Raw genomic sequence first — 27,170 nt, 5'->3', positions numbered from 1 at the left:
TAAAAATTTTCTGCACGCAACTGCGCAGCTGCGCCATTCCACAGTGCATATGCACTGCTCGATCTTCCTCCTAGGGTGCAGGTGCGGCTGCGCCCTTCCTCAAGCGCAAGGACGCTGGTCCATCTTCTTCGCTACGCAGTCGCGCCGCTCAGTAGTGCAGGGTTGCCGCTTTGTATCCATTTTCTGCGCTCAAGCGGGTAATTTTCATGGCTCGAGCATGAATAACTCTGTCCAGCAATTAAAATTCTTCTTTTTGGGCACTCGAGCGACTAGATTTTCAGGGTCGAGCGCAAACACTTCTATTTTCTTCTCTTTTGCTTCTCAATTTCTTCTCTTTTTCTCAATTTCTTCCCCTTTTCCTATATCAAACCGCAAACAATGATTAGAAACTATAAAATCAATTTAATCACTGAAAATTCACCTAATCATAACAAAATAACTCAAATAAATATAAGAAAATATAAACACATCAAACTCCCTCATACTTAAACATTGCTCTTCCTCGAGCAACACAAAACCAAAAGAAGTTCCGAGCTCATATTTTGTAATGAAATTTAACCATGATATACACAAGTGTTCCTTAGCAATTAACTCGATGCATGATCAAGAAAGGCACTAAAATGCTAATGGAACAAGTTCAATACCCAGAAATTTCAACTAGAAATAGCCGCGAACGTGTGTGTGTATGGTCTTCGACAAGTGTCATGCACACTTCACAGATCCATTCAATGTAAAACCTTACAACAACTCAAGTTGCAACACTAATACAAGCATAAACTCACTTGCACACACTTTTCCACTATATTAGCCACTTGAAAACACAAATCAAGTAGGACTTCATTATCTTATAACGTGGCCTGGTTATTGGCTTATGAAAGAAAGGTGAGGATATAACAAATAAGAGAGTATTAAAATATGCACAATGTGAGCTTCTCTTTTTCTCATGATTTCTTTTTTTTTTTTTCCTTTTCATACCTAGAACTCTATTTTTTTTCTTGCTCCATTGAGAGAATTTCTTTTTTTTTTTGCTGCTAAAGTTTTTTTTCTTTTTCAAGGAAAATCTTCTTTCTTTCTTTTTTTCTTTTTTTTTTCATGCATTGATTTAATTGATAATGAACCCCAAAAGTATATCAACCACGATAATCATAATGCATATAGCGCAATACATCATACTCCCTTCAAAGGTGTGGATAAAAATATCATATTTAAGCTCATTAGAGACGTTGATAGGTTAGCCAAAGAATGTCGTATGGATAAATTTTATTTACATGGTAGGCTTGAAATGCTAAAACGAATCAAAAATTGCTTGTATCACTATCATGTTTGCTCGCAGTCTAGATTTACATGCACTAGAGACTCCTAAAACTACCACAAGGCTCACAAGACCTTCACTATGGCATGTACACTTCACAAGCTATGACACATTCGTGCTCTAAAATATTCAGTAACCATATCGAAGTTTAATTTTTATTGGAGATCAAATTGTTCCAAGTTTAGCAAATCATATATTTTCAAAAGCATGCATGTTCTCAATTAGATATCATCATGGACTAGTGAATCCCAACAGTTATATTCATCATTGACTACGAGCTCTAAATTTTTTTCGAAATTCTAGTTCCCTTCCCCACACTTAAATTCTTACATTGTCCTCAATGTAAGTTAAAATGCATTAAAAAAATAAAAAATGAAAAAAATAAATAAAATAAAATAGAAATAAAATGAGAATACTCCTCTTGGGTTGCCTCCCAAGCAACGCCTCTTTTTATTGTTGTTGGTCCGACTTCATGCTTCAGTTCAGTCCATACTTCGTGGATTCTTGAGATTTATTTCTTGTATTTCCTCGACTTGAAAACCATAATAGTAATGCTTCAACCTATGACCATTCAACTTGAATACCTTTGAAGTTTTCAAACTTTGAATTTCAACTGCACCATGAGGAAAAAAATTAGTAACAACAAAAGGTCCATTCCATCTTGAACACAACTTAACTAGGAATAACCGAAGGTGTGAATGGTACAGGAGGACTTTTTGACCAACTGAAAATTCCTTCCTAGAAATCATCTTGTCATGAAAGCCCTTCGTCTTCTCTTTGTAGATCTTTGAACTGTCATAGGCATCATTGCGTATTTCCTCTAGTTCTTGCAATTGCAATTTTCTATGCTTTCCACTTTCATCCATCTTTATATTGAAATTCTTGATAGCCCAATATGCTCTATGCTCCAACTCCACTAGAATATGACAAGGCTTCCCAAAAACTAGCTTGTAGGGTGACATTTCGATCGGCGTCTTTTACGCAGTTTTGTAGGCCCACAAAGCATCATCCAATCGCAAGCTCCGGTCTTATTTAATTGGATTCACTGTTTTCTCAAAAATGGACTTGATTTCCCTATTTGACACTTCAGCTTGTCCATTAGATTGAGGATGATATGCAGTTGAAACCTTGTGTGTCACGTTATATTTCTTCAATAAGCTTTCCAATGTTCGTTTGCAAAAATGGGTACCTCTATCACTTATGATTGCTCGTGGAATCCCAAACCTGGAGAAAATATTATGTTTGAAAAAATCTCCAACCACCTTAGAATCCTCAGTCTAGGTGGCTTTAGCTTCCACCCACTTTGAGACATAATCAACAACAAGTAATATATAAATATACCCAAAAGAGCTAGAAAATGGTCCCATGAAGCCGATGTCCCACACATAAAAAATTTCACACACAAGAATGGAGTGTTGAGGCATCTTTTTGCGTTTTCACTTGGTCAGCGCAATGCTTGCATAAGTAAGGATCATCCCAAAGATAGTACTTGGCGTCAATTTTGACCTTATATTTTTTATCTTTAGAAAAATCAGAGGGTAAACCATTAGTAACTAAATAATTGACAATATATGCATACCAAGTTAGTGTTGTGCTTGCGGAAAATAGTTGCTCATCACGAAATTTTTCTTCCAAGCACAACTCCTCATCAAGATGGACTAAACGACTCAAGTGATATGCCACTCTATTCTTTGTCCCTCATTTGTCCTTAATTTCCAAGTCAAATTTGCTTAGGAGCAGTATCCATCTTATGAATCTTGGTTTTTCCTCCTTCTTTGTCATTAGATAGTGAAAAACTGCATGATTAGAATAAACAATAACTTTAGTTCCAAGTAATAAGGTCTAAATTTTTACAAAGAAAAAACAGCTAAAAGCTCATTTTTGTAGTTGAATAATTTATCTGGGAATCATTCAGGGTTCTTGAGGCATGGTTTATGGCATGAGATTCTTTCCCAACTCTTTGTCTCAACACTACTCCCACTGTATAGTCACTGACATCTCACACAATCTCAAAAGGCTTACTCCAATCTGGAGGTTGAATGATGGGTGCAGAAGTCAATAAATCCTTCAACTTGTCAAAAGCAATCTTGCATGCATAATCAAACTCGAAAGCTACTTCTTTTTGCAACAAATTACAAATGGGTGATGCGAGTTTAGCAAAATCTTGAATGTACCTTCTATAAAAACCTGCATGTCCAAGAAAAAAACGCACTTCCTGCAAACAAGTGGGATAAGGTAGCGATTGAATAATATCAACCTTAGCTTTATCTACCTCAATACCTTTTAAAGAAACAACATGACCCAAAACTATAACTTTATCAATCATAAAAAGACATTTTTCAGATTAATTTCAAGACAAGGTTAGTTTCTACGCACCTTTTAAGAACAAGTGCAAGGTTAGACAAACAACCATCAAATGAATTTCCATACACCATAGAATCATCCATTAAAGCTTCCAAGATATGCTCTATATAATCAGAAAATATACTAATCATACATCACTGGAATGTAGCTGGTACGTTGTAGAGTCCGAAGGGCATACGTCGGTAGGAAAACATTCCAAATGGGCAAGTGAACGTCGTCTTTTCTTGTTTCTCTGGTGCAATCACAATCTGAAAATAACCTAAATATCCATAAAGAAAACAATAATAAGAATGACAAGCTAATCTCTCAAGCATATGATCAATAGAAGGTAGAGAAAAATGGTCCTTTCGGGTCCCAACATTGTGTTTTCTATAATCTATACAAACCCTCCACCCATTTTGAATTCGGGTGGGAACCAAATCATCATTTTTATTCTTCACCACTATGATTCCTATATTTTTGGGAACAACTTGAATAGGGATAACCCACTTGCTATCTGAAATTGGATAAATTACCCCAACTTCCAGAAGCTTGAGGATTTCTTCCTTCACCACATCCATCATGGGTGGTTCATTTTCCTCTGAGGTTGGCGTGTAGGTATAGCTCCCTTCTCCAACAAAATCTGATAAATGAATTTTATGCACTTAATTTGCATATGATTTGACTTAGTTTTTGGAATGTATCATGCAGGTTTATGCATATTTTTTTTTATTGTTTTTGAGATATACAAAGATTGGAAGTTAAGTACTAAGAAGAGGCGGGAAAAAGAATTACGGAGCTGCAAGTTTACAAAATTATTAGAGCTGCTAGGGACATCCAAATACAATCTACATAGTTCAAATTTAATTTTATGATGTTTTAAAGCTGTTGTCCAAATTTCATATCGATTCAACAGCTATAACTCTGGTTATGAATTTTTAAAGAATTCTGCGCAAAAGAAAGCTGCAGTAGCGCCTAGGAACCATTCTGAAGGCCTAGGCTCTTAGTTTCTTTGAAAGAAAAAAATAATACAAAAGAGCAGTGTCCCGTGCTGCTCTATGCGAGAAGTGTGTAGATTTTTGAGTTTTTAAAATACATGATTTGTCGGGCTTTATTTGACGGGCTTCGAGGACATATAAAAAAGACTTCGATGACACAATAGAGAAGAAATCATCCACACAAGTGCCGCACAAATTTAAGAGAATCTAGAGATGAAAAAGCGACAACCAAACAATACAACCACACACAACTACACATTCAAGGAGGATTGGGAGACGTGGGAGCGAACGACAAGGGATAATCGAATCACAATACAGAGGACATTCATCTGGGGACGGAGAATCAACTCTACTCTGTGATTTTTATTATATGCTTTGATTTATTATGAAATTTTTGAATATGTTTATGTGTTTAATTATTTCAGTATAAACTTATTAGTTGTTTCTAGAGATTGACGGATCTTGATTTGAGTTTTATGTTTTGACTATTATATTGTCTACTATTATTTATTCTTAACAATTTATTTGTGTATTCCTGTTTTGATTGTCGCTCACTAATTGAATTGTTATATTATTTGAAATCTGACACTCGAGAGAGAAGATTTTGAATAGGATCAAAAGAAAACACAACCTAGGTTTTTTGTATAGTTCGGGAGGCCTACAATTTTCTTTGAGGTCATTGAAAGAGAAGCATAGAACTTGATTAAATTATTTTGTTGTTTGATTTTTGATAGGGATATCAAAATTGATATTATAATAAAATTTACTCGACATTCAGGACTTTGCCTATAAGTTGGAATATATGATATTATCAATTGATATGATTTACATTAATGAAAATTGAGTGAAATCTCGTATCTAGAACCCGTCTCAGACCATGTACCCAAAGTCGTCTTTAAAATTCTGGATCATTTAATTTATTTTATTTTATTTAATTTAAAATTTTTATTTTCTAAATAAAGTTGAGATTATTTTAATTACAGTATTTAGTGTGAACATAAATTTTCAATTCTCATGAAAATAATACTCTACTCATCATATATTATAACGTGACACCTTGCGCTTGAAAGCATAAAATTACGCAACAAGTTTTTGGCGTCGTTACCGAAGATTTATTTAATTATTGTGCACTTATACTGTTACCTAGTGATCTTTATTTTTATTTAGAATTATTTTTATTTAATTATATATTTATTATTTTTTGTATTAATTTATTTTGTTTTAATCTATGTCTGCATTTGATGCAAAGAGCTTAATATTTTGGAAGTGCAGACATGGTCGGGTTGAGTACTATAAACTAAGAGCTTCTTGGAAGATAACTCAAGATTTTATATTTTATTTATATAATTTATTTATTTGTTTTTTTATTTATGTGTGTCTTAAATTTTTTTCACTTGCCAAATTTCTTTTTGGATGTGCGAAAATGAAGTTTGGAGGTGTTACCCCTACTATACCACAATGTGCTGAAAATAGCGATGAAAAGAACGATGATCACTGACGATCGTTGGCACAGATACATGCATTCCTATGCTATTTTATTGGTTTAATTTATATTGAGGACAATTCATGATTTTAAGTTTGGGAGGTGTGTAAGAAAAAGAAATTTATGAGTTAAATTTGATAGATGAGTTGGTGTAGGTTTGAATTATTGACGATTGAGGAGTCAAAGGCATTATATGTAATTGTATTGATCTATGATAATAAAAAAACATTTTGTGTTGGAAAAAAGTCATTGTTAGCTCTATTTAATCTTGGATTCTCACTAATATGCACTAATGTCATGATTTTCGATACTATTAGCAATTAAAGAACAATTATGTTGATTTGTGATGTGGATTAGATGAATTGTTTTTTAACTTGTGATTTTTGCTTGAGACTGAGGTAGATTTTTATGAACACAGAAATGATTTAGGCAATTGTATTGATTTAATTGAGCCTTTTTGGCCATAGTCTTGATATGAAAAAATTCAAACCAAAAAATGAGTAGTTAAAAAATTGCAAAAGCAAAAGAAAAAAAATAATGGTGGAGAAAGTAAGGTGAGGAGAGGCCTTGAAAAAATTGGATTGAAATCCTAATCCAAATACAAGGCAAAAAAGATGGAGAATGTATGGAGTAGAAGAAAACCTATATGGAATTATCTAGCAATGCAATGCAAATAATATTTTTAGCTACTTAATACTGTTGAATTGAAAAATATCCATTTCCTTTGCTTGAATCCCGAGTCTTTGATTACCACTGATACATATCTGGATACTTATGTCCTTCTTAATTTTCTTGAACCAAATGTTAACCGAAAAAGTCATTTTGATCTGTGCAAATAAAGATTGAACTTGGTTGATTGTATTTTAAATCTTAAGGGTGGAGTTAATGATTTCATGAAACTTATGAATTGCATGATTTTATCGAATGTTAGGTGGGTAGATGAGATTGGCTCACACACACACGAGAACTCTTGAGAAAATTAGCGGACATTTGGATTTAATTATAGAATATAAAATTCGAAGGCGGATTATATTACACATTATTATTTTGCTCGGGACTAGCAAAAGTTTAAGTTTGGAGAAATTCGATAAGTGCATTTTATGCACTTAATTTGCATATGATTTGATTTGGCTTTTGTGATGTATCGAGAGGTTTTATGCGTATTTTTTTGTTGTTTTTGAGATATGCAAGGATTGGACGTTAAGTACTGAGAAGAGGCGAAACACAAATTACGGAACTCCAAATTTACAAAATTACTGGAGCTGCTATAGACATCCAAATACAATCTCTACCGTTAAAATTAAATTTAGGATGTTTTAAAGCTGCTGTCCAAATTTCAGCTCAATCCGACAGATATAACTACGGTTATGAATTTTTAAAGAATTCTGCGCAAAAGGAAGGCTGCAGTAGCGCCTAGGCGCTTAGTCTATTCGAAAGAAAAACAATAATATGAGGGCGCCGCTCTTTGCAAGAAATGTTTAGATTTTTGAGTTTTTAAAATACATAATTTGTCGGGATTTATTTGGCGGGCTTTGAGTACATATAAAAGACTTCAAGGACACAATAGAGAAGAAAGAAGCCGCACAAGAGCCACACAAATTTGAGAGAATCTAGATAAGAAGAAGCGGCACCCGAATAGCACAACCACACATAACTAGCATTTAAGAAGGCTCGGGACATGGATTTGAGACTTGAGAGCGAACGACAAGGGATAATCGAATCACAAAACATAGGACATTCATCTGGGAACGGAGAATCAACTCTACTCTGTGATTTTTATTATCTGTCTTGATTTATTATGAGATTTTTGAATATGTCTATGTGTTTAATTATTTCGTTATAAACTTATTAGTTGTTTCAAGATATTGACGAATTTTGATTTGAGTTTCATGTTTTGACTAGTATTTTGTCTATTATTATTTATTCTTAATAATTTATTTTGTATTTCTGTTTTGATTGTCTTTCAATTACTTGATCACTAATTGAATTTTTATATTATTTAACATCTGGAACTCGAGAGAGGAGATTTTGAATATGATTAAAGGAAAACACAACCTAGGATTTTTGTAGAGTTTGGGAGGCCTACAATTTTCTTTGAGGTCATTGAAAGAGAACCATAGAACTTGATTAAATTATTTTGTTGTTTGGTTTCTGATAGTGATATCGAAATTACTCGGCACTCGGGAGAGTCAGTAAATAATACTTAAGGGTTCTTGGTCTATAAATTAAAATAGATGATATTATCAACTAATATGATTTACATGAATGAAAATTGAGTGAAATATAGTAACTAGAACCCGTCTCAGACCATATACCCAAATCCTTCCTTGAAATTTTGGTTCATTTATTTTATTTTATTTAAAACTTTGATTTTCTAAACAAAGTTGAGATTATTTTAATTACAGTATTTATTGTGAATACAAATTTTTAGTCCTCATGAAAACGATACTCTACTCATCATATATTAAAACTTGACACCGTGCGCTTGCGAGCATAAAATTACGCAACAAAATCCTATTCATACAAGTGGAAGGATTGATTCCTTTTATATCTGCAATGGTCTATTCTATCGTTGTTTTGTGCTTTTTCAAAATTTGTATGAGTTTCTCCTCTTGATCTTTCTCCAAACTACTGGAGATAATAGCTGTCAATGTTTTCCCTTCCCCAAGGAAAACATATTTGAGATGATTAGAAAGAGGCTTCAATTCAATAATGGGTGCCTGCAAAACATACACGTCTAGTATTAGAAATTGACAGAGAAATATAAGATACATTACCTGACTGATATAGTTCAAAAACATGATTCAGAGTGACTACAATTTCTTTCACTTCCTCATTCGAACAAATTTCCTCGTCCTCTTTTCCTGCAAGCTCAAAAAATTCTTGTGATAAGTAATCAACAATATCTATAGAGTAAACATGGTCATCACCACAAGGATATTTTATGGCATCATAAATATTAAATTTGACGACTTCACCATCAAATTTCATAGTAAGTGTGCCACCGTGAACATCAATCTTGGTCATCGATGTTTTCAAAACTGAATTTCCTAACAAAATAAGGCTATTATGATCACCATTTTCCATATCAAGCACATAAAAATCAGCATGAAAAACCAAATTATTTACTTGCACAAGGACATCCTCAACTACACCCCTAAGGTATGCATTAGATATATCAGTCAACTGAATAAAAACTCCAATTTTATTCAAAGGATCGAGTTTCAAGGAAGCATAGATATAATATGGCATGACATTAATTGATGCTCCTAAATCCAATATGATCTTCTCTTTTTGACGTTACCTATCATACAAGGGATAGAAAACATACCTGGATCCTTGCATTTTGCGAGAATCTTCCTCTAAATCACAAAAGAAACATTTTCTCCTAACTCCACTTTCTGGCATCCCTTAAATTTATGTTTTCTTTTTGCAGCACATAATTTTTTAAAAAATTTAGCATATCGAGGTATTTTTTTAATAGCATATAACAAAGGAATATTTACCTCACATCTATGAAAAATATCATAAAGTTCCTTAATGTCTTCATATTTCCTAGACTCCTTCAATGCATAGGGAAACGGGGGTATGGGTTTGTACTAAAAAAGGGGAGGAAACTTACCTTTTGGTGCATATTCTTGAATAGGCTCATTGTCCCCCACCTTAGATTCCTTCTCCTTTTTCCTTCTTTAATGGTGTTTGTACCACTTTCTCTTGAATCTTCAACTCCCTTCCATTCCTTAGAGTGATTGCACATGTATTTTTTTTTTGGATTGGGAATTGTCTGAGAGGGTAAACTGCTGTCTGAGAGGGTAAACTGCTAGAGTTTTGTGCCTCAAACTTGTTTATTGTTGTCGCCAACTGCCCCATCTGATTGTTCAAGTTTTGAATGCTTGCCCTTGTTTCCTATTGAAATTCAACGTATTAGTGGCAAGATCCATAACAATATTCTCCAAAAACTCACCAGGGGTTGGGGAATTTGAGGAGGTTGCAGTTTTGGAGGATATGACGGCTTAAATGGTTGATTATTTGGCTGCACGTGAGGTGGAGGTTCGTTCATCGCAGGCGCACTGGTCCATCTTCTTCGCGGCGGAGCTGCGCTGCTTGGCAGGGGTGCCACTTTGTCTCCATTTTCTGCGCTCAAGAGGGTTATTTTCATGGCACGAGTGCGAATAACTTTATCCAATAACAAAAATTCTTCTTTTTGGGCGCTTGAGCGGCCATATTTTCAGGATCGAGCGCAAACACTTTAATTTTTCTTCTCTTTTGCTTCTCAATTTCTTCTATTTTGCTCAATTTCTTCCCCTTTTCCTATATCAAACTGCAAACAATGATTAAGAACTATAAAATCAATTTAATCACAGCAAATTCACGTAATCATATTTAAGGCAACCATAAAAATAGTATCACTAGGCTGTGCAAACCAGTTGACTCGATAGGTTTTTCTACTTCTTTCACTTATCATAATTGTTAGTCCAGATAGATCTTTAATTGTACAGGTATGTTTTTGAAATTCTAAACAAGAATCATAATCACATAATTGACTTGTACTAATCAAATATATTTTAAACTTTTTTACTAACAGAACATCTTTAATAAACATGTTATCATGGATAAGCTTACCCTTACCCATAGTCATACCCTTTAAATTATCCCCAAAAGTGATTTTTGGTTCTGAACCATGTGAGAATTCAAATAGAAGCTTGATTTCTCCAATCATGTGTCTAGAATAGCCACTGTCTAAGTACCAGACTGATTGCTTCACCAGCTCACTTCTTATATCCTTAAATCAAAGATAAAAATAACTTTCGTACTCATACCTACTTGGGTTCACTCCAGGTTAATCCCTTGGAAATATATACTTGAATTATATTTAAAAATTTTCCATTATACAGGCCCCCAAGAGTAAGTGATCCAGCTAATACCTTTCGTGCATTGTGTTGTGGGTGCCTAGTGGTATAGTCAGACTGATTCTTTATGCCAGGTTTCCAATACTTCTTCTGAGCAGGTTTGTTTTTGAAATATGGTTTATGTTTTACCGTCATAAAGTTCTGTCTATCTTGGACATATCCAAACCTATTTGATCTTAGTCATTCTAGACTATGAACTTTCATGTTCAACATATCCCAAACCTTTATGAAATAGTTTGCTATGTTGAATTATTGGAGGTCTAACCGGAATTTTAGGCTCAAGGTGTTCATATATCATGTTGGATCTTACAAATTTCATATATTTTGAATTTTTCTTATCCATACATGACTGAGTATTTGTTTCAGATGAGCTAATATAATTTATGCCCAATGCCTAGACCAGTTCTATCACCATCTTGCTTCTGCAGTCCATTCAGTTTATCTAGTGAAACAGAAGACTTGTTCCAAGTGTTTACTAAGTTTGTCAACCTTTGATTCTCAAATAAAACAACTTGGAGTTCACTTATCATGTTGGTGTTTTAAGTCATTAACATATTTATTTGAGCCTTTAGACTATATGATTCAATAGACTCAGTAGAGTCCATTAGATATGACTTATCTATTATTCTCTTTACATCTGCTTTGACTTCATCAAACTGATGAGATAGTCTTCAATACTCAATTACCATCTCATTTAAATCAGTGATAAGATCATCTCTAGTAAATTCATCATAAGTAATGTCAAAACCTTTCCATCCTCTAGGATTTCTGAATCATCTCTTGCCATCAAGCATTTGACATTTTCATCATCACTTTCACTTGAAGAAGTTTATGAACAAGATGACTTTGTATCTGACTCAGCCGACTTGTTGTTGTTCTCTTCTGTCATCAGTGTTTTTTGCTCTTTCTTTTTTTTGATGTTCTTTCTTTATTCTCTGGAGATCTTCTTATGTGATGTATTCCTTTATTTCTTCTTTGGTTTCGTGCATTCAGCTATGAAATTTTCTTTCTTTCCACAGTTATATTAATCTTGATCATCGTTGATTGGATCATTTCATCTGAAGCTAGATTTGTTTTTGCTCTAAAAATTATTTTGATTCTTTCTCATGAACTTGTCAAATTTCTTGACAAAGAGCAACATAGCATCACTACTAAGTTGATCTATAGTCTTGATAGTTGATATTTCCTCTACTGTTGTCACAGCCTTAGTGACTTGTGGAGTAGATAGTTCTTCTTCAATTCGTACTCCTAGCTCAAACTCATAAACTTTGAGATCTGCGAACAGGTCATGTAGTTCGATCTTGTTGAGGTCCTTAGATTTTTCTCATTGCAATTGTTTTAATATCCCATGCACGAGGCAAGGCTCTCATAACTTTTAAAGCCACTTCTCTGTTGCTGTAGATTTTTCCCAAAGCATTCAACTCAATGATTATGTTGTTAAATCTTTCATCAAACTCAGTCATTGTTTCTCCAGGTTTCATTTTCATAATGTTGAACTTTTGGATTGCTACCATGATTTTGTTTTCGTTTGTTTGATCATTGTTTTCATACAGTTGTGTGAGTTTCTCCCATATATCCTTAGTAGTAGTGCATGACTTGATCTTACTAAACATATTTTTGTCCAAATTTTTGTATAAAAAATCTCTTGCCACATTTTCCAACTTTGCTTTGTTTTTGTCCTCGGTTGTCCACTCTGATCTAGGCTTTTCAATCATCTGAGGTATACCTTCGGTCACAGCAACTGCAGTGTTGGCTTTCATGATCTTCATTGGTCTATCTGTGATGATATACCACATATCGTCATCTTGAGCAGATAGATGTGTCTGCATAAGAATTTTTCAGTCATCATGATTTTTCTTAGAGAACATAGGAATCTTGTTAAACGATGACATATCTTATCAAGAGATATTCAAATTTAAGCAATTAAAACCGCTCTGATACCGCTTGTAAGAATAAAAAAAGTGTGTAGAGAGGGGTGAATACACACTAAGTATAATTATGAAAACTTAAATTGATTTATCAGCTCGAATAGAAAGTATTTTTCTTAAGTAGATTTTGCTCAAAAGAACTGATCTGATCCGGCGAAATACTTATTCCTTGCAAAATTGATCTAGATAGCTAACTCAGATCAAGTAAGTAAGTGTAGTAAGTAAATATAAAGAACAAGATAATTTTTATGGAAGTTCGAAGCTAAAACTTCTACGTCTTCCCTTCTTCTATTTCCAGAAGAATTTCACTAGAAGAATTCGATTTACACAACAACTTATACAAATCCGATTCAATCAACCCTTGAAAAAAACTTCTAGTATCAAATTTTCAATTCAAATCAAACTCTGGTTGAGTTACAACATAAATTCAGTATGGGATATGCTTCAACAAGTTGGTTTAACTATCACAGAATTATCACAATCAATTGATCTGATAACTCAATAAGCTTGAATTTTGAGTTTGATCTTTGATTTGCTTCTTGTATGTCTATATAATCTCTAAGTTTGCTTATGAAGGCTTGATGATCTTAAAGTTTTGAAATAAGAGAGCAAGAGTTATGAATCTCTATTTGTCATCAAATATTTATAGGTGATCTTCTCCAATATTTAAAAAAGTAGCCGGTAGAATGTTTGTCTTTATTCAATCAAGAGGTGCCACGTGTCCTCGTATTCTTTCCAAATTTAGTGGAGAATTTTGAATTATTGTCGAGTATGGAACCAACAACTTCTCTTGTCTTTTAGTCTAATAACTCGGATTGAGATTGGGTTGTGTAGATTGATCTGGTCTGGCTTTGATCTGATCTAATTTTATCTTGTCAGATTAATGATTGTTTTCAGAAAAGAGATATTCAACTATTTTAACGCATCCAGATCGATATATCGGATTGACTTGATATCAGACCGATTTGAGTCAATGTACTTTGTTCTTGGTTTTTTTTTTAATCTTATCTTATTGATGTGTTATCATCACCAAAATTAAGGTGTACACTTCAATAAATTGTTTGTTGTCGAGAGGAGCCTTCGCGGCGATTGAGCAATACAAAATCAAGTATCTTCCCTAAGGACATTAAACAAACCAACGATTATGTTGTGTACGCCCATCATCTACGATTATGTTGACCCTTCTACGCTATTCATCTTTATGTTGACTTTTATGAGCCACTCGTCTATTACTTCTTGAACTCATTTACAGGCTATATAATCTTCCCACTTGTACTAAATCCGAGCACTTGGAATTTTTTTGGCTCTATCAGTTTTAGTTATTATCATATTCATTTTTACGTTTCCTTTTTACATATATAACAAAATTAAATAATGGTGTAATTGATAGGTGTTGTTTTTATGTGTTTTATTGCATTATTTTGCATTTGTTTTGCATGTTTTTATATTGTTAATGTCATTCATGTTTATTTATCGAGTATTTATTGCCTGCGGATCATTTCTCGTGATTTTTGATTGGTTATAGGAAAAAGATGGAGAAAAGGAAGAATTTGAGCAAGAGTAGAGTCACAAGAATAAATTACAGAGCAGTAATGGTCAAAAATTTATTTTTACTTATTGAAAGATCAAAATCCAAGCTCTACTGTCTACATTGAATTTCAAGATGTTTTGAAGTTGCTGTCAAAATTTCAGATCAATCCGGCGATTAGATTGTGAGATATAATTTTTTGAAAATTGTCGCGCACAGCATAAAATCATATGCAAGAATAACATTTTTGGGACAGAACCTTGGGCGCCTAGGTGCGACGCGGACTGGAAAAAAATCAAATTTTCAAAATTTTAAAGTCTCAACTTGTCGGGATTTGTTTGATGGATTTTCAAGGGCATATAAAAAATACTTTTGAGACGCATCAGACGAGGGGAGAGCAGCCGCCATCAACGAAGGAGAGAAAGGAACGTGAGAAGAGGGAGACGACATGAAGAACTCAACCAGAAACAAGAACCGCAAACACTAGTTTTATATTTTCTCCTTCTTTCTTTTATATTTGTTGGGATTTAGTGGATCCTACCCCTAAAACTTTGTTTTGATTTCTTCTTGAAGATTGAATTTGGTTTTTATGCATTCTTGATTATATTATTATGTTTAATGATTATTTGGAGATTGATCAACTTCGAATTAATTTTATGTGTTATAATTGATACTGAAAGGAGATTTTATAATATGATAGGGTAATATAATGTAGTAGCCCAGTTCCAATTTACAAGATTAATTGGTTAATTATATTTTATTATCAAGAGCACAAGTTAAGATCAAGAACACATGAGATGAGTAGCTCGGGTCGGTCATGGTTGTTCAACAATAGCTCGGGCATTGAGCAAGAGCTCGGGCATTGAGCTAGAGCTCGGGCTTGGAGCTAGGGCTTGGGAATGTGTTTGTGCTTGGCTCGGGTTGGGGCTTAGGGTGCTCAAGAAAGTGATGTGCAAGGCCAGGGTAGTGTTCGGTCATGGGAAGAACACATGGTATTCAGGTCGGGAATGGACACGTGGCTGGAGCTAAAATACGATTAGTGTCCTGCTTGGTGTCATGCACTCGATTGATACGTGTCCCGGCTCATCCTCTATAAATAAGAGTCGAGGGTTCGGACATTTTACACCATTTCATCTCACTTCTTAGTTCTACTCGGACCAAGGAGTAGCTCGGGAGCTCGGGAAAGAGTAGCTTGGGAGTTTGGGAAGGAGTAGCACGGGGCTTGACCAGGAGTAGTTCAGGTCGGGCTTGACCAGGAGCAGTTCAGGTCGGGCTTGAAGGGAGAGGTCAGGTCGGGTCAGTCTTGAGACCAGGTCGGGTCGGGACTTGAACCTAATGCAGCTAGGGGTTGTCTTCTTCCAGCTTAGTTCATACTTCGGTGTTTGGTACGATAGTACTGTTTGAGATATCCTGATTGAGTATGCATGTATTATGTGACTGCATGATTTATATGTCATTGATTTATGCTGCATTCATCTGCATATTGAGCCATCTCCTTCGAGATGTATATTAGTAGGGTTGTACCCTATCCTGTTAGTGGATGTACTTCCATCGATTTGGGTCCGAAATATCCACTGGTATATTGGTATGGGAGCCACCTCCTGCAGCGACGGCACAACGTGCTACATACCAGGGCCCGGTCTGTCTATGTTATCTGATCTTTGACCTCGAGTTATAGGAAGTTCACTTTGCATGCATGTATACTCATACTCTCGTACTGAGCGTTTTATGCTCACATCTCGTACTTTGTATTTCTGGACACCCTATTCCATGGGGTAGGTTTGCGATTGGACGAGGCGGGTGGTTCCAGGAGGGGCTAGGCAGCGGTTGGTCAGCTGGAGCTTCGCTTAGGTTTCTATTTCTGTTGTTATCGGATTGATACAGCTTTTCGATATGGTTGTATAATCTAATTGGATTTTTACAGATTCCTTTCCTTGGGATTGTAGTATTTGTAATGTTTTCGCAGTTTATTCTGATATCTATTTAATTAAGTTAATTGCATGCCTAAGTTCTGTTTAGTAGGTGATCCGGGTAAGGGTCACTACATTTATGGTATCAGAGCATGCAATAAGATTCTTTGGGACATAGTATTGATTTTGGGTTATCCTTTGTAGGATTACAAGTTGGATTCAATAACGATAGCAGTATCAGGAATTGGAATAGCAGGATGTCTAGGCTTTTCCAAGATCGTCATTGCCAAGGTTGGCAGCGGAGGATCGTATTATGTGGATCCCAGCGAGCTGGAAGAGAAGATCCAGTTTAACGCCAGGCACTTCTTCAGGTTGAACGGAATGTGTGACATGTAGTCATCCATTCTAAGTCGACCAAGGAAGCCACCCCGGAAGACTCTCCTCTAGTAGTTGGAGAGATTGACGGGAAAATCTTGTCTCATCTACCAGATAAGGAACCCAACAATATTGGAAGGATCCGGTAGATTACCAAGATTTTATTCTTTGAGATCTTGTGAGGTAGAAGTTCTGCTGACCTGAGTAGCAGAAGGGAAACTTCATGTTCAAGATCAGTAGACGGAATGAAAGACTTCTGCAAGAGTTTAAATACTGTATTCGGTTGTAAACAGTATTTCAGTTGTAATCAGATGTATTAAAGATTTCAGTATTTGATGTACTCAGTTATTGTTGTATTGTACATCTTCAGTGTAATCTTTTGATTAAGTTGTTACATGGGATTGTAATAAAGATTGTATTAGAACCTGAATTTATGGTTCAAGTGTTGTAATCTTTGAGATTAACTTGGTTATTTTGAATAAATGACTGATCATTGTTTTAATGAGTACTTGGGATTTTGCATGTTTTCAATGAATAGTTCTAGATGTTTTACCTAGAATATTCTAGTAAACCAAGTGTTTTCAGAGATGATGTGATTCATCAGGATGCATGAATGTTTGTTCTAGACGGATTTATTTAGAACAGTTGGCTGTTTTGATCCTTTTAGGTTGTTACCTAGTGATGATGGATTTTCATCAGGATGACAGATTAACTAATACCAAGAGTTGTGGATTGTGACCAGTACTAGACATGAGGGGGCGCCACCCTTAGTCGGTTATTCCTTTGGAAGTTTCTATACTTCGAAGATTGTTTGGAGGCCTTGGTGCTCCAGGGACTATATAGGGAAGGCTACTCAGTTTAGAAATTTGGAAACAGTCACAACAGGGTATGAATTTGAATAGGACAGATACCAGGTGTGGTATCAAGGTTTAGTTATCGTTTATTTGAGATAGAGATGTTCCATTGTCAGAACAGTCTTGGAATGGATTTTTCCTTGACAAGTAATTGTTCTGAATAGATAAGTTTTTGATATTGATTTGTGATATCGGAATTTAATCCAGGAGATTAGTTGAATTGATATTCAACAGGATTTAATTATCAGATGCTTGCAGACTCGGGATTTGAGTTGTGCCTCTACAGAGAATTTTCCTTGACCAATGATTTTGGTCCAGAAAGGAATGATTGCATAATATCAGAGACTCAGGGATGAGTTATTCCAGGGTGCTCTTGACTGTCGGGTTCCGAGATGGTATAGTAAGTGCGACCTTATGCCGGTGTACTCTGGAAGGATTCTTTTGTTCCAGTTTGGCATTATAGGAAGACTTATCTCAATCTCGTTGTTTGTATAGTCATAGCAATAGGTATAATTATCATGAGAATATTCAGGATTTAATTGAGTCTTCTGGAGTTATACTTGGTACTGGATTAGTTCCAAGGGATTTGAGTTATCGTCTGACTTCATCAGAGATACAGACTTTTGTTTCCGTGGACAGAATAGTCTTGGAAAGGATTCCTTGACAAGTGAATATTCTGGACGGGTAGTTCTTGCACGTGATACTGGGGGAGAACCAGGAGGTTTTACCTGTATTGTCTGATTCTATCAGAGGTATTTTAGTGATCAGGATCTTGATTATGAGATGAACAGGAAATTCTAAGTGATGAGTTTACTTAGGTAAATTTTTCTGTAAGAATTGGAATTCAATCGATGGATTGTCAAGCAAAGAAGAATTTTATCAGGGCACTGTGATGACTTATACTAGGAGACGTGAACTGTTATCAATGATAGACATGGGAGAGTATATTTCCATTGATATTCTGGAAGTCTTTTGTACTTCAAGAAAGGATGGAAAATTTACTCAGTCTAGAGATCATTGCAACAGTTACGTTAAAAATATAGTTTGGTGTCAGTTTGATAACCATGAAAAGATACTCAATTCTATTTGACAGATGTCATGAGCCTGCTAAGTTACAGCATGGATTCATCAGTATGAGAATTTACTTGGTTAGTGAAAGCTGGGCACTTAGGTGTTCATGTATGTTTCGAAATGGTCAGTTAAATTGGTGCAAGTTTGGTGCTATTTGCAACTATTTGTCTGAGGTAGATATAGATGTTATAACCCGTTGACGGAGGAGCTAAATATTCTTTTGCATAAAGAACGATTGGAATTATTCTTGGTAGACTGAAAAGATGAGTAGAGTACTCAGATATTCAGTTCTCAGGAATGATTTGCAGTAATTCTAGGACTTCAGTGTCAGAAATTGATCTAGCAAGCATTTGAATTTTAATGAATACTAACAGGATAACATCAAGTGTTTAGACATGAAAAAAGGATAGCAGCTGAGATCTAAGGTTATCAGATCCAGCGGGATTGTTGTCACTGATTTTTTTTTCAGGATGTCTAATGGATGCATTGATAAGTCTGATTCGATGAGATCGATTCAAGGGTTTTTGCTAGGTTGTATTGTTTTTAGGACTTTTCCTAAGAGGTATGAAACGGTTTTGTTCATCCAGTAGTGCAAGTCAGGATTCAACAAGAAATGATTATCCGTGAGAGGATAAGCAATATTCTCATTTTCAGGTGTTATCTGAAGTTATGAGATGGGTGTCAATATAAATTGGCACTAGAGATTGCACTAATCGATTTGTTAATCAACAAAATAATTGTATTGATGTTTTCCAAGAAGAAAACCTGAGAGGTTCAAGAAATCAAGAATTGTGGACAACGACGTTGTCACAGGTGTTATGACAAGTGTTAGTAATAAAGTATGAGAATCCTTTCGGTGTACAAAGATTTGCATACGATGTGTCTTTCTGGTGGAAAGGAATGAAAAGGAGTGTGTATCTTTATGTTTCTAGATGTTTGGTGTGTCAGCAGGTCAAGGTAGAGCACCGACGACCTAGAGGATTGCTTCACAGTTTATTCATTCCTGAGTGGAAATGGGAGTTGATCATGATGGACTTCGTGACCCATTTACCGGTGAGCTCGAGGAATTGTGATGCTATCTGGGTTGTGGTGGACCGACTCACCAAGTCATCACATTTTATTCCTTATAACCAGGACTACATGATAAGTGTATTTTATACACTTAATTTATATATGATTTAATTGTTAAATATTTGTTTCGAGCAGATTTATGTGGGTATTGTGTTGTTTTTGTGATTGTAGGAAATTATGGAGATTTTGTGAATTATGAAATTTTGAGGAGAAAAATAAGAAGAGAAAGAAGTGAAAGAAGAAAGAAAGAAGAAAAGAAAAGAAACGTACAGACAAGACAAAGAAAATGAATAGTGTTGGGCCATATTATTGGGCCAAAGATCAGCGCTTTCCATTAGCGCTCAAAGAAGAGCTATCGCTCAAGTTCTTGGGAAGTTGAGAAGGTTAAGAACAGAGGCTTATGCGCGGGCGCGTGATTTCTGGAGTGGGCGCTTGTCGCGAAGTCTGAGTTTGGAAATTTTAATCGGAAGGAAACTTCTATATTTTGTGGGCTTTTGAGATGTGATATAAAAGGCAATTTTTTCATCTGATTAAGGGAGAGCCGCCACACACGTACAGAAGAGAAATCAGAGAGTTGATCGTGACATTTTTCTGGGATTTTCTGAAGCTTCATCGTGAAGAACAAAGACGGAGTTTGATCGACCGGACACGGCGTCGACGACGGATTTGTTTCTTTTATCTTTTATTTAATTCTGAATATGTTTGAATTTATGGATTATTGTTTTATTCAAAATTTTATTATGAAATAATTTTTATAGTCTAGAGGTCGGATGGAACCTGGTGTAGACACTTTCTTGAATTCTTGATTTTATTGGATTGAATTTCTTCTAGATTAATTGTTTTTTCTAGAATTGATTGTCTTTTCAATTATCTGATCAATAATTGATTTGTAATATTTATTTGAAATCTGGCACTCGGGAGAGGAGATTTTGAATAGGACCATTGGAAAATACACTGTTAATTGTTTATCTGACTCGGGAGAGCTTATAACTTTAACAGAGCTTTTAAAGAAAACATAGTTTTGAATTGATCACTGCAAGTATATTCTTAATAGGGATATTGGAATTCAATTGTAGTTGATATATTTTTTTCGGCACTCGGGAGAGGAAATAATACACGTAAGTGTTCTTGGCTATTAATTCTTTGAAATTCATGAAGATTAATTAATTAGGATTGATTGTTGTTGAAACCAGGTGAAATATATATCTCTAGACCATTTTCTCTGATTGATTATTCCTGAAAGTTGTTTGCGTGCTATCTAAAATCAACTGCTTATTTATTTTAATTGCAAAATTCTTGATTATTGATTTTCTAGATAAAGTTTGGACTATTCTAATTACAAGCACTATTATTTTCATTTTACTCCCTGATGGATCGATACTTGATTTTATCACTATATTTAAACTTGACACTCGTACGCTTGCGAGGAAATTTCACAACAAGTTTTTGGCGCCGTTGTCGGGGAGTAAAATTTGATTATTTTTAGTCTTGTTACCAATTAGTCTAGATTTTAATTTAGAGTTTTTTTCTTTTATTTTTTAAGTTGCTAATTAATTTCTTCTTATTTTTAATTGCAGTCTATGCGACGATCTCAAAGTTCTAATTCTCTACTGTTTGATCCGGAGATCGAGCGTACTGCACGTGCTTTAAGACGAGCTAGAAGAGAAGAACTTGAAAGAATGGCTTAACAAGAAGAAAACCAAGCTCCCCTAGTGCCTATTAAAGATCACTTCAGACCGACGATCCAGACTCACTATTCTGGAATCGCTCGAGGAACTATCAATGCAAACAATTTTGAGCTAAAGCCTGCATTGATCAACATGGTTCAACAGAACCAATTTAATGGGAGCGCCACTGCCGATCCTTATCTACACCTACGCACTTTTTTGGAGATAACCGATACGGTAAAAATTAATGGTGTGTCTGAGGATACTATACGTTTACGCTTGTTTCCGTTTTCTCTCAGGGATCAAGCCAGAAGTTGGTTGCAATCATTGCCGCTTGGAAGCATCACTACTTGGGAGGGGATGGCAGAAAAATTTCTTGCGAAATATTTTCCACCTGCCAAAACCATCCAACTGAAGATTGAGATCAGTACTTTCAGGCAGATGGACTCTGAACAGCTTTACGAGGCATGGGAAAGGTATAAAGAATTATTAAGACGTTGTCCTAACCACAATTTTGTAGATTGGGAACAGATTGAGTGGTTTTACAATGGACTGAATGCACCTACGAGAATGAATGTGGACTCAGCGGCTGGAGGTACTATATTTGCGAAGGATCATGTTCAGGCTTATGATATGTTGGAGGAGATGACGGTCAATAGTTTCCAATGGCCATCTGAGCGTGTGGGAGTCAAGAAGCCAGCTGGAGTGTATGTAGTGGATCCTCTCACGTCCATCACTGCTCAATTATCTGCACTGACTACACAGGTAGCTTCTTTGAATAAAATTAATGTTGCAGATTCAAATGGAGTTGAAGGATCACCGACCATAGAGCAAGTCAATTATATAAATCCAAATGGCTACCGAGGATATGGAGGCTATAGAGGTAACCCTGTCTCAAATACTTATCATCTTAGCTTGCGTAATCATGAAAATTTTTCGTATGCTAACAATAAAAATGTGCTGAATCCTTAGGGATTCAATACAAACAAGGATGAGGGTAAGCAGTCGTTGGAGGATGTGGTTAGTACTTTTGTGCAGGAATCAGGTAAGAGGATGGCGAGAACTTAGTCTCGACTTGACAGTTTGGAGACGCACATGACCAACATGGGTGCTGTGTTGCAATCCATGGAAACCAGCATAGGGCAGTTGGCGAACGCACTGAAGGACAACAACCGCGGCCAGTTCCCTAGCAATACTGAGGTAAATCCCAAGGAGCAGTGCAATTCCATAGAGTTGAGAAGTGGAAAAGAAATTGGAATTCAAGAACCTGCTGTTGAAGAGAAGAAATTTGAGGAAAAATTTGAGGAGAAGGAGCCAAAATCGGAGCCAAAACCGATGTATAAGCTTCCACTTCCCTACCCGCAAAAGTTCAAGAAGAAAGCATTGGACGAGCAGTTCTCCAAATTCTTGGAGATTTTCAAGAAAATTCACATCAACATCCCCTTTGCTGAAGCTTTGGAGCAAATGCCAAATTATGCAAAGTTCATCAAGGAGATGATGTCCAAAAAGAAAAAGCTGCTAGAGAACGAGGTGGTCAATCTGACGGAAGAGTGCAGTGCGGTGCTACAAAAGAAGATGCCACAGAAACTTAAGGATCCAGGGAGTTTTACTATTCCTTGTTCTATTGGTGGTTCTCATTTTAATAATGCACTTTGTGATTTAGGGGCCAGTATTAATTTAATGCCATTATCTATGTACAGGGCCTTGGAGTTGGGAGACATGAAATCGACTAAGATTTCATTGCAATTGGCGGATCGGAGCATTAAATATCCACGAGGAATTGTTGAAGATGTTCTAGTCAAGGTGGATAAATTCATCTTCCCAGCGGATTTTGTGGTATTGGATATAGAAGCAGATCATGGTGCTCCGCTCATTTTTGGGAGACCATTCTTGGCCACAGCGGATGCAAAAATTGAAGTGATGAAAGGGGAGTTGTCAATGGGTGTGGAGCGCGAACGAGTAATCTTCAACTTATTTACGAAAGCACCTAATCCATCCATCGAACAATTATGCTTAATTGAACAGGTTATGAAGTTGGAGGATCGTTCAAAAGCCGACATTGCGGTTGATTCATCGAATGAGAGAGCGCCAAAACCACCAAAGAAGGCCACGAAAAAAGCAAAATTTAAAAGGCGGTTCGTGGAATTTATTTGGCGCGTGAAAGAGAAAGGGAAGACTTAATACTTTGAGAGTCGGGCTGGCGACTCTAAACCAAGCGCTTTTTGGGAGGCAACCCAAAATTTTTGTTTTATTTTTTTTATTTATTTTAATTTTTTTTATTTATTTAAATTTCTGCTTTAATTTTTTTTTATTTTTATTTTTTGCTCATTAGTTAATTTTATGATTTTTGAATTATTGTTGATAATTTTGGAGGCCTAATTTTAAAATTGTTGAATTATTTTTCAGGATTTTGGTCTTCTTGCAGCGCATTATGGGCGCTCGCCCAAGATTGGAGGCGTCCGCTCAAGATTTGGGAGTTGAAATCAGAGGCTTATGCGCGCCCGCCTCCACTCTACGCACTGAAGCTACACGAACATCGCTACGCCTTGCGCCATCGCACTACCCATTAGCGCCTCACTTAGCGCTAACGCGCTCCAAGCTCACCAACAGCGCTATCTTAAGCGCTAACGCGCTCCTTCACCCAACAATCAAGCGCTAACGCGCTCCTATAGCGCCATCATCAAGCGCTATCGCGCTACTTCACTAGCGCAACATCAAGAGCTAACGCGCGACTGAACAGCGCTATCGCGCACGCATTACTTCAGGAGTTTAAAAGTCCACTCCAGAGTCTACTCCTCCCAGACTTAAATCACGATCCTTCGTTCGAGTCTACCTTTAAATCTCACGCACTGGCACGATCATCGTAAATCTTCTACTCAACAAAATATCATCCTCTCAAGGATTGTGGCAGAGATTCTCAAAATTGGTCTTGCTCCATCTAAGCTTGTCGAGAAAGGGGAAATTGAAGAATTTGGAAAATGTATTCGTGAACGGTACAAAAGCTGAAATTTTATCTCTTATATTTGATTTTTGATAAATGTTGTGATTTGAGGCTATTGGGTTGTCTGAGTTTTGTCTGAGTTGTGGATTGGAGTACGTTTGCGGTAGTGAAATTCTATATCATTATATTAGTGCCTACCAAGTGTTTGTTGAATTGCTTGGGTTATATTTGAACGTTGGTTGCTGGAATTGTTGGGAGTTTATTGCATTATTTGAGGCATTTGATTTAAAGTGAGTTGAATTATTGAGTTACAATGCCACCAAAAACCAAAGGGAAAGGAGCAATTTCTTCGTCGTCCTCTGCTGCTTCATACGATAGACATAGATTTTGGAATGCCACAGCGGAAGAGTATTGTTTTGATGTAATGGAGCGAGGGATGCACAAAGAAAGAGGAATGAGTTTGAGAGAGTATAGTGCACCGGCGTTAATTGAAGCTAAGAGAAGAGGTTGGGAGACATTTGTGAGGAGTCCACCAGATGCTGTTATATCATTGATTCATGAGTTTTATGCAAATTTGATGGTCAAAGACGTGAATCTGAAAGTTCGAGTTCGAGGGAAATTGGTGCCTTTTGATAAAAGTACAATTAACCGTCTCTATGAAATGCCGGATTTGGACATTGCAGATGATGAGTATGAGGTATTTAAGAATCAGCCATATCCAGATAACATTGTACTTCAGACCTTGTGTGAGGATGGGGCGGAATGGAAGAAGAATGCGAAGGATGAAGTTGTTACATTTCCATCCATATTTCTTCGACGAGAAGCGAATAATTGGCATGAGTTTGTGGCTGCCAGGATGTTGCCATCTGGGCATACATCCGATGTGACTAAGGTTAGAGCTGGACTGGTGTACTGCATTGTGACAGGGAAATCCGTTGATGCTGGGAGAGTAATTCAGGAGTCTATTATTGCTGCAGTTAGGGGTTCCTCGACTATCAGTTTACCCCACTCGTCTTTGATTACTCAACTTTGCCGGTTAGCTGGTGTTGTGTGGGATGACACAGAGCAGATTCTTCCAATTCGAGGTCCTATAAGAATTACTGGTGCATTGAGACGGGACAAGAAGAAGAAAGCAGCCAGTACTTCTGAACAGGCAGCTGAACCACCGCAACCCTCGGAGCCACTACCACACTTTGAGCCAGCACCTTCCCATTTGGAAGGACTTATGTCACTATCGACACATCCGGCCCCTGAGTATTCTACTCGTGATGATTCTACGGCCGTGCTTTCTCAGATGAAGAAGCAGTGGAGGATGATGCGAGCACATATGACATATATGCATGACTTCACTGCCGCTCTTGCCCAGAATTATCCGCCCACTGTTGTGCCTTATCCAGCTCCTCCGCAGTGGTCTTCTGATGATACTGCTGCTGCTGCACCTTCGTTCCATGGAGATGATGATGATGACGCCGAGTCCTGATGCTCGGTGTTGAAGGTATGAGTCCCTTGTTCTTTTTATTGTTTTTAATCATTAGGGACAATGATTACATTAAGTTTGGGGGGAGAATTAGTTTTTGATTTAGTGATTTAGTTGTTTGGTTGACATTTGAGTAGTTGAATTTTATTGTGTGCTTTATAGATAAAATTTTTAATTGTTGTTTTTGTTGAGTTGAGTTGAATTGAGTTGAGTTGAGAAAGAAATGGATGCATGGCCAATGAAAAATATTTTTGTGCTATAACTGAAATCCATGATTGTCTACCTATCTGAAAAATATTTTTGAAAAAATGGAACCAATTAGATGAACAATTTCTTATATACTCTGTGATTAATGCTTGAATCTGATTTTTGAGACATACAGACATAGATATGATTGAGGCATTGTTTGAAATTTTTGGGCCTACTTTTCATTGAATTTATCTTTAGTTGCCCATTTGAGCTACACGTATATTAGTACTTTGAGGTACGAAAATTCTGAATTGGTTGTGAAAATCATCTTTAACTGCTGATGATTATTCTTTTTCTGCACTGATTGAATTTGTATGATTTAATTGTGAATTGAGACTTGTCTAGAACTAGTTCGGACACTCTTCGAGGCGAAATACGGGCAAAACTGAGATTAGGAATGATTTAGGCGATTTTTCTGAATTCGTTTGAGCCTTTCAAGCTACCTAATTATCTATTTTATCCCTAGTACCTTGTTTGAGCTTTATTGAAAATCGAATGGCTTACGTGTAAACGTGTGATTATACCCCCATTCGTCATTATTTCAAGGTCCTACATTGACTACCTAATTAGCCTAAACACTATTTCCTACCTTTAAGGGAGTAATTTGAATGCTAAAATGTTGAATGCTCCTAGCTTTATTTGTGAAAAAAGGATTGGTGTGGTGGATGAATTGAAAAGATGAAAAAAAAGGTAGTAGAAAAAAAGAGTTGAAAAATGTGGTAGAGAGTTGAAAAAGTTCTGAAAAGAAGAGTTGTGAAAAAGTTGAGAAATGAAGTGAATTGAAAGAATGTGAAATTGTGAATGAAAAAGGAGTCGTAATTGAGTTTGATAATATGAATTACTCCTTATTTTGAATTCTTATCCTTCATTTGTAGCCATGAGCCAGGCCTTACATTATAAGCTGAATAAGTCCTATTGACCGAGTCTCAGTTGCCCAATATACTAGTGGAGAAGAGTTGCGAGAATTTAGCATATGGACTGTTGATTGATGCTTTTAATGATTATGAATTTTGATCTAAACACTTACACGTTTATTCTTTGCATTTACCTAAT

General features: G+C 36.0%; 1 protein-coding gene across 1 annotated transcript; it reads right to left on the bottom strand.

Moving 5' to 3' along the window:
• Positions 1-12,359: 12,359 nt before the first annotated feature.
• On the bottom strand, positions 12,360-12,875 carry LOC140889782 (uncharacterized). Its single transcript, XM_073297508.1, has one exon. It carries the CDS (start codon positions 12,873-12,875, stop codon positions 12,360-12,362), a length of 516 nt encoding a protein of 171 aa, XP_073153609.1.
• Positions 12,876-27,170: the final 14,295 nt, after the last annotated feature.

This window comes from Henckelia pumila, chromosome 3, assembly GCF_033568475.1.
Source record: "Henckelia pumila isolate YLH828 chromosome 3, ASM3356847v2, whole genome shotgun sequence".
Classification (NCBI taxonomy): Eukaryota; Viridiplantae; Streptophyta; class Magnoliopsida; order Lamiales; family Gesneriaceae; genus Henckelia; species Henckelia pumila.
This window is presented reverse-complemented; position numbering and strand designations above follow the sequence as displayed.

Excerpts from the sequence above, each read along its gene's own strand:
- LOC140889782 (XM_073297508.1), bottom strand. The coding sequence starts at position 12,875 with ATGCAGACACATCTATCTGCTCAAGATGACGATATGTGGTATATCATC.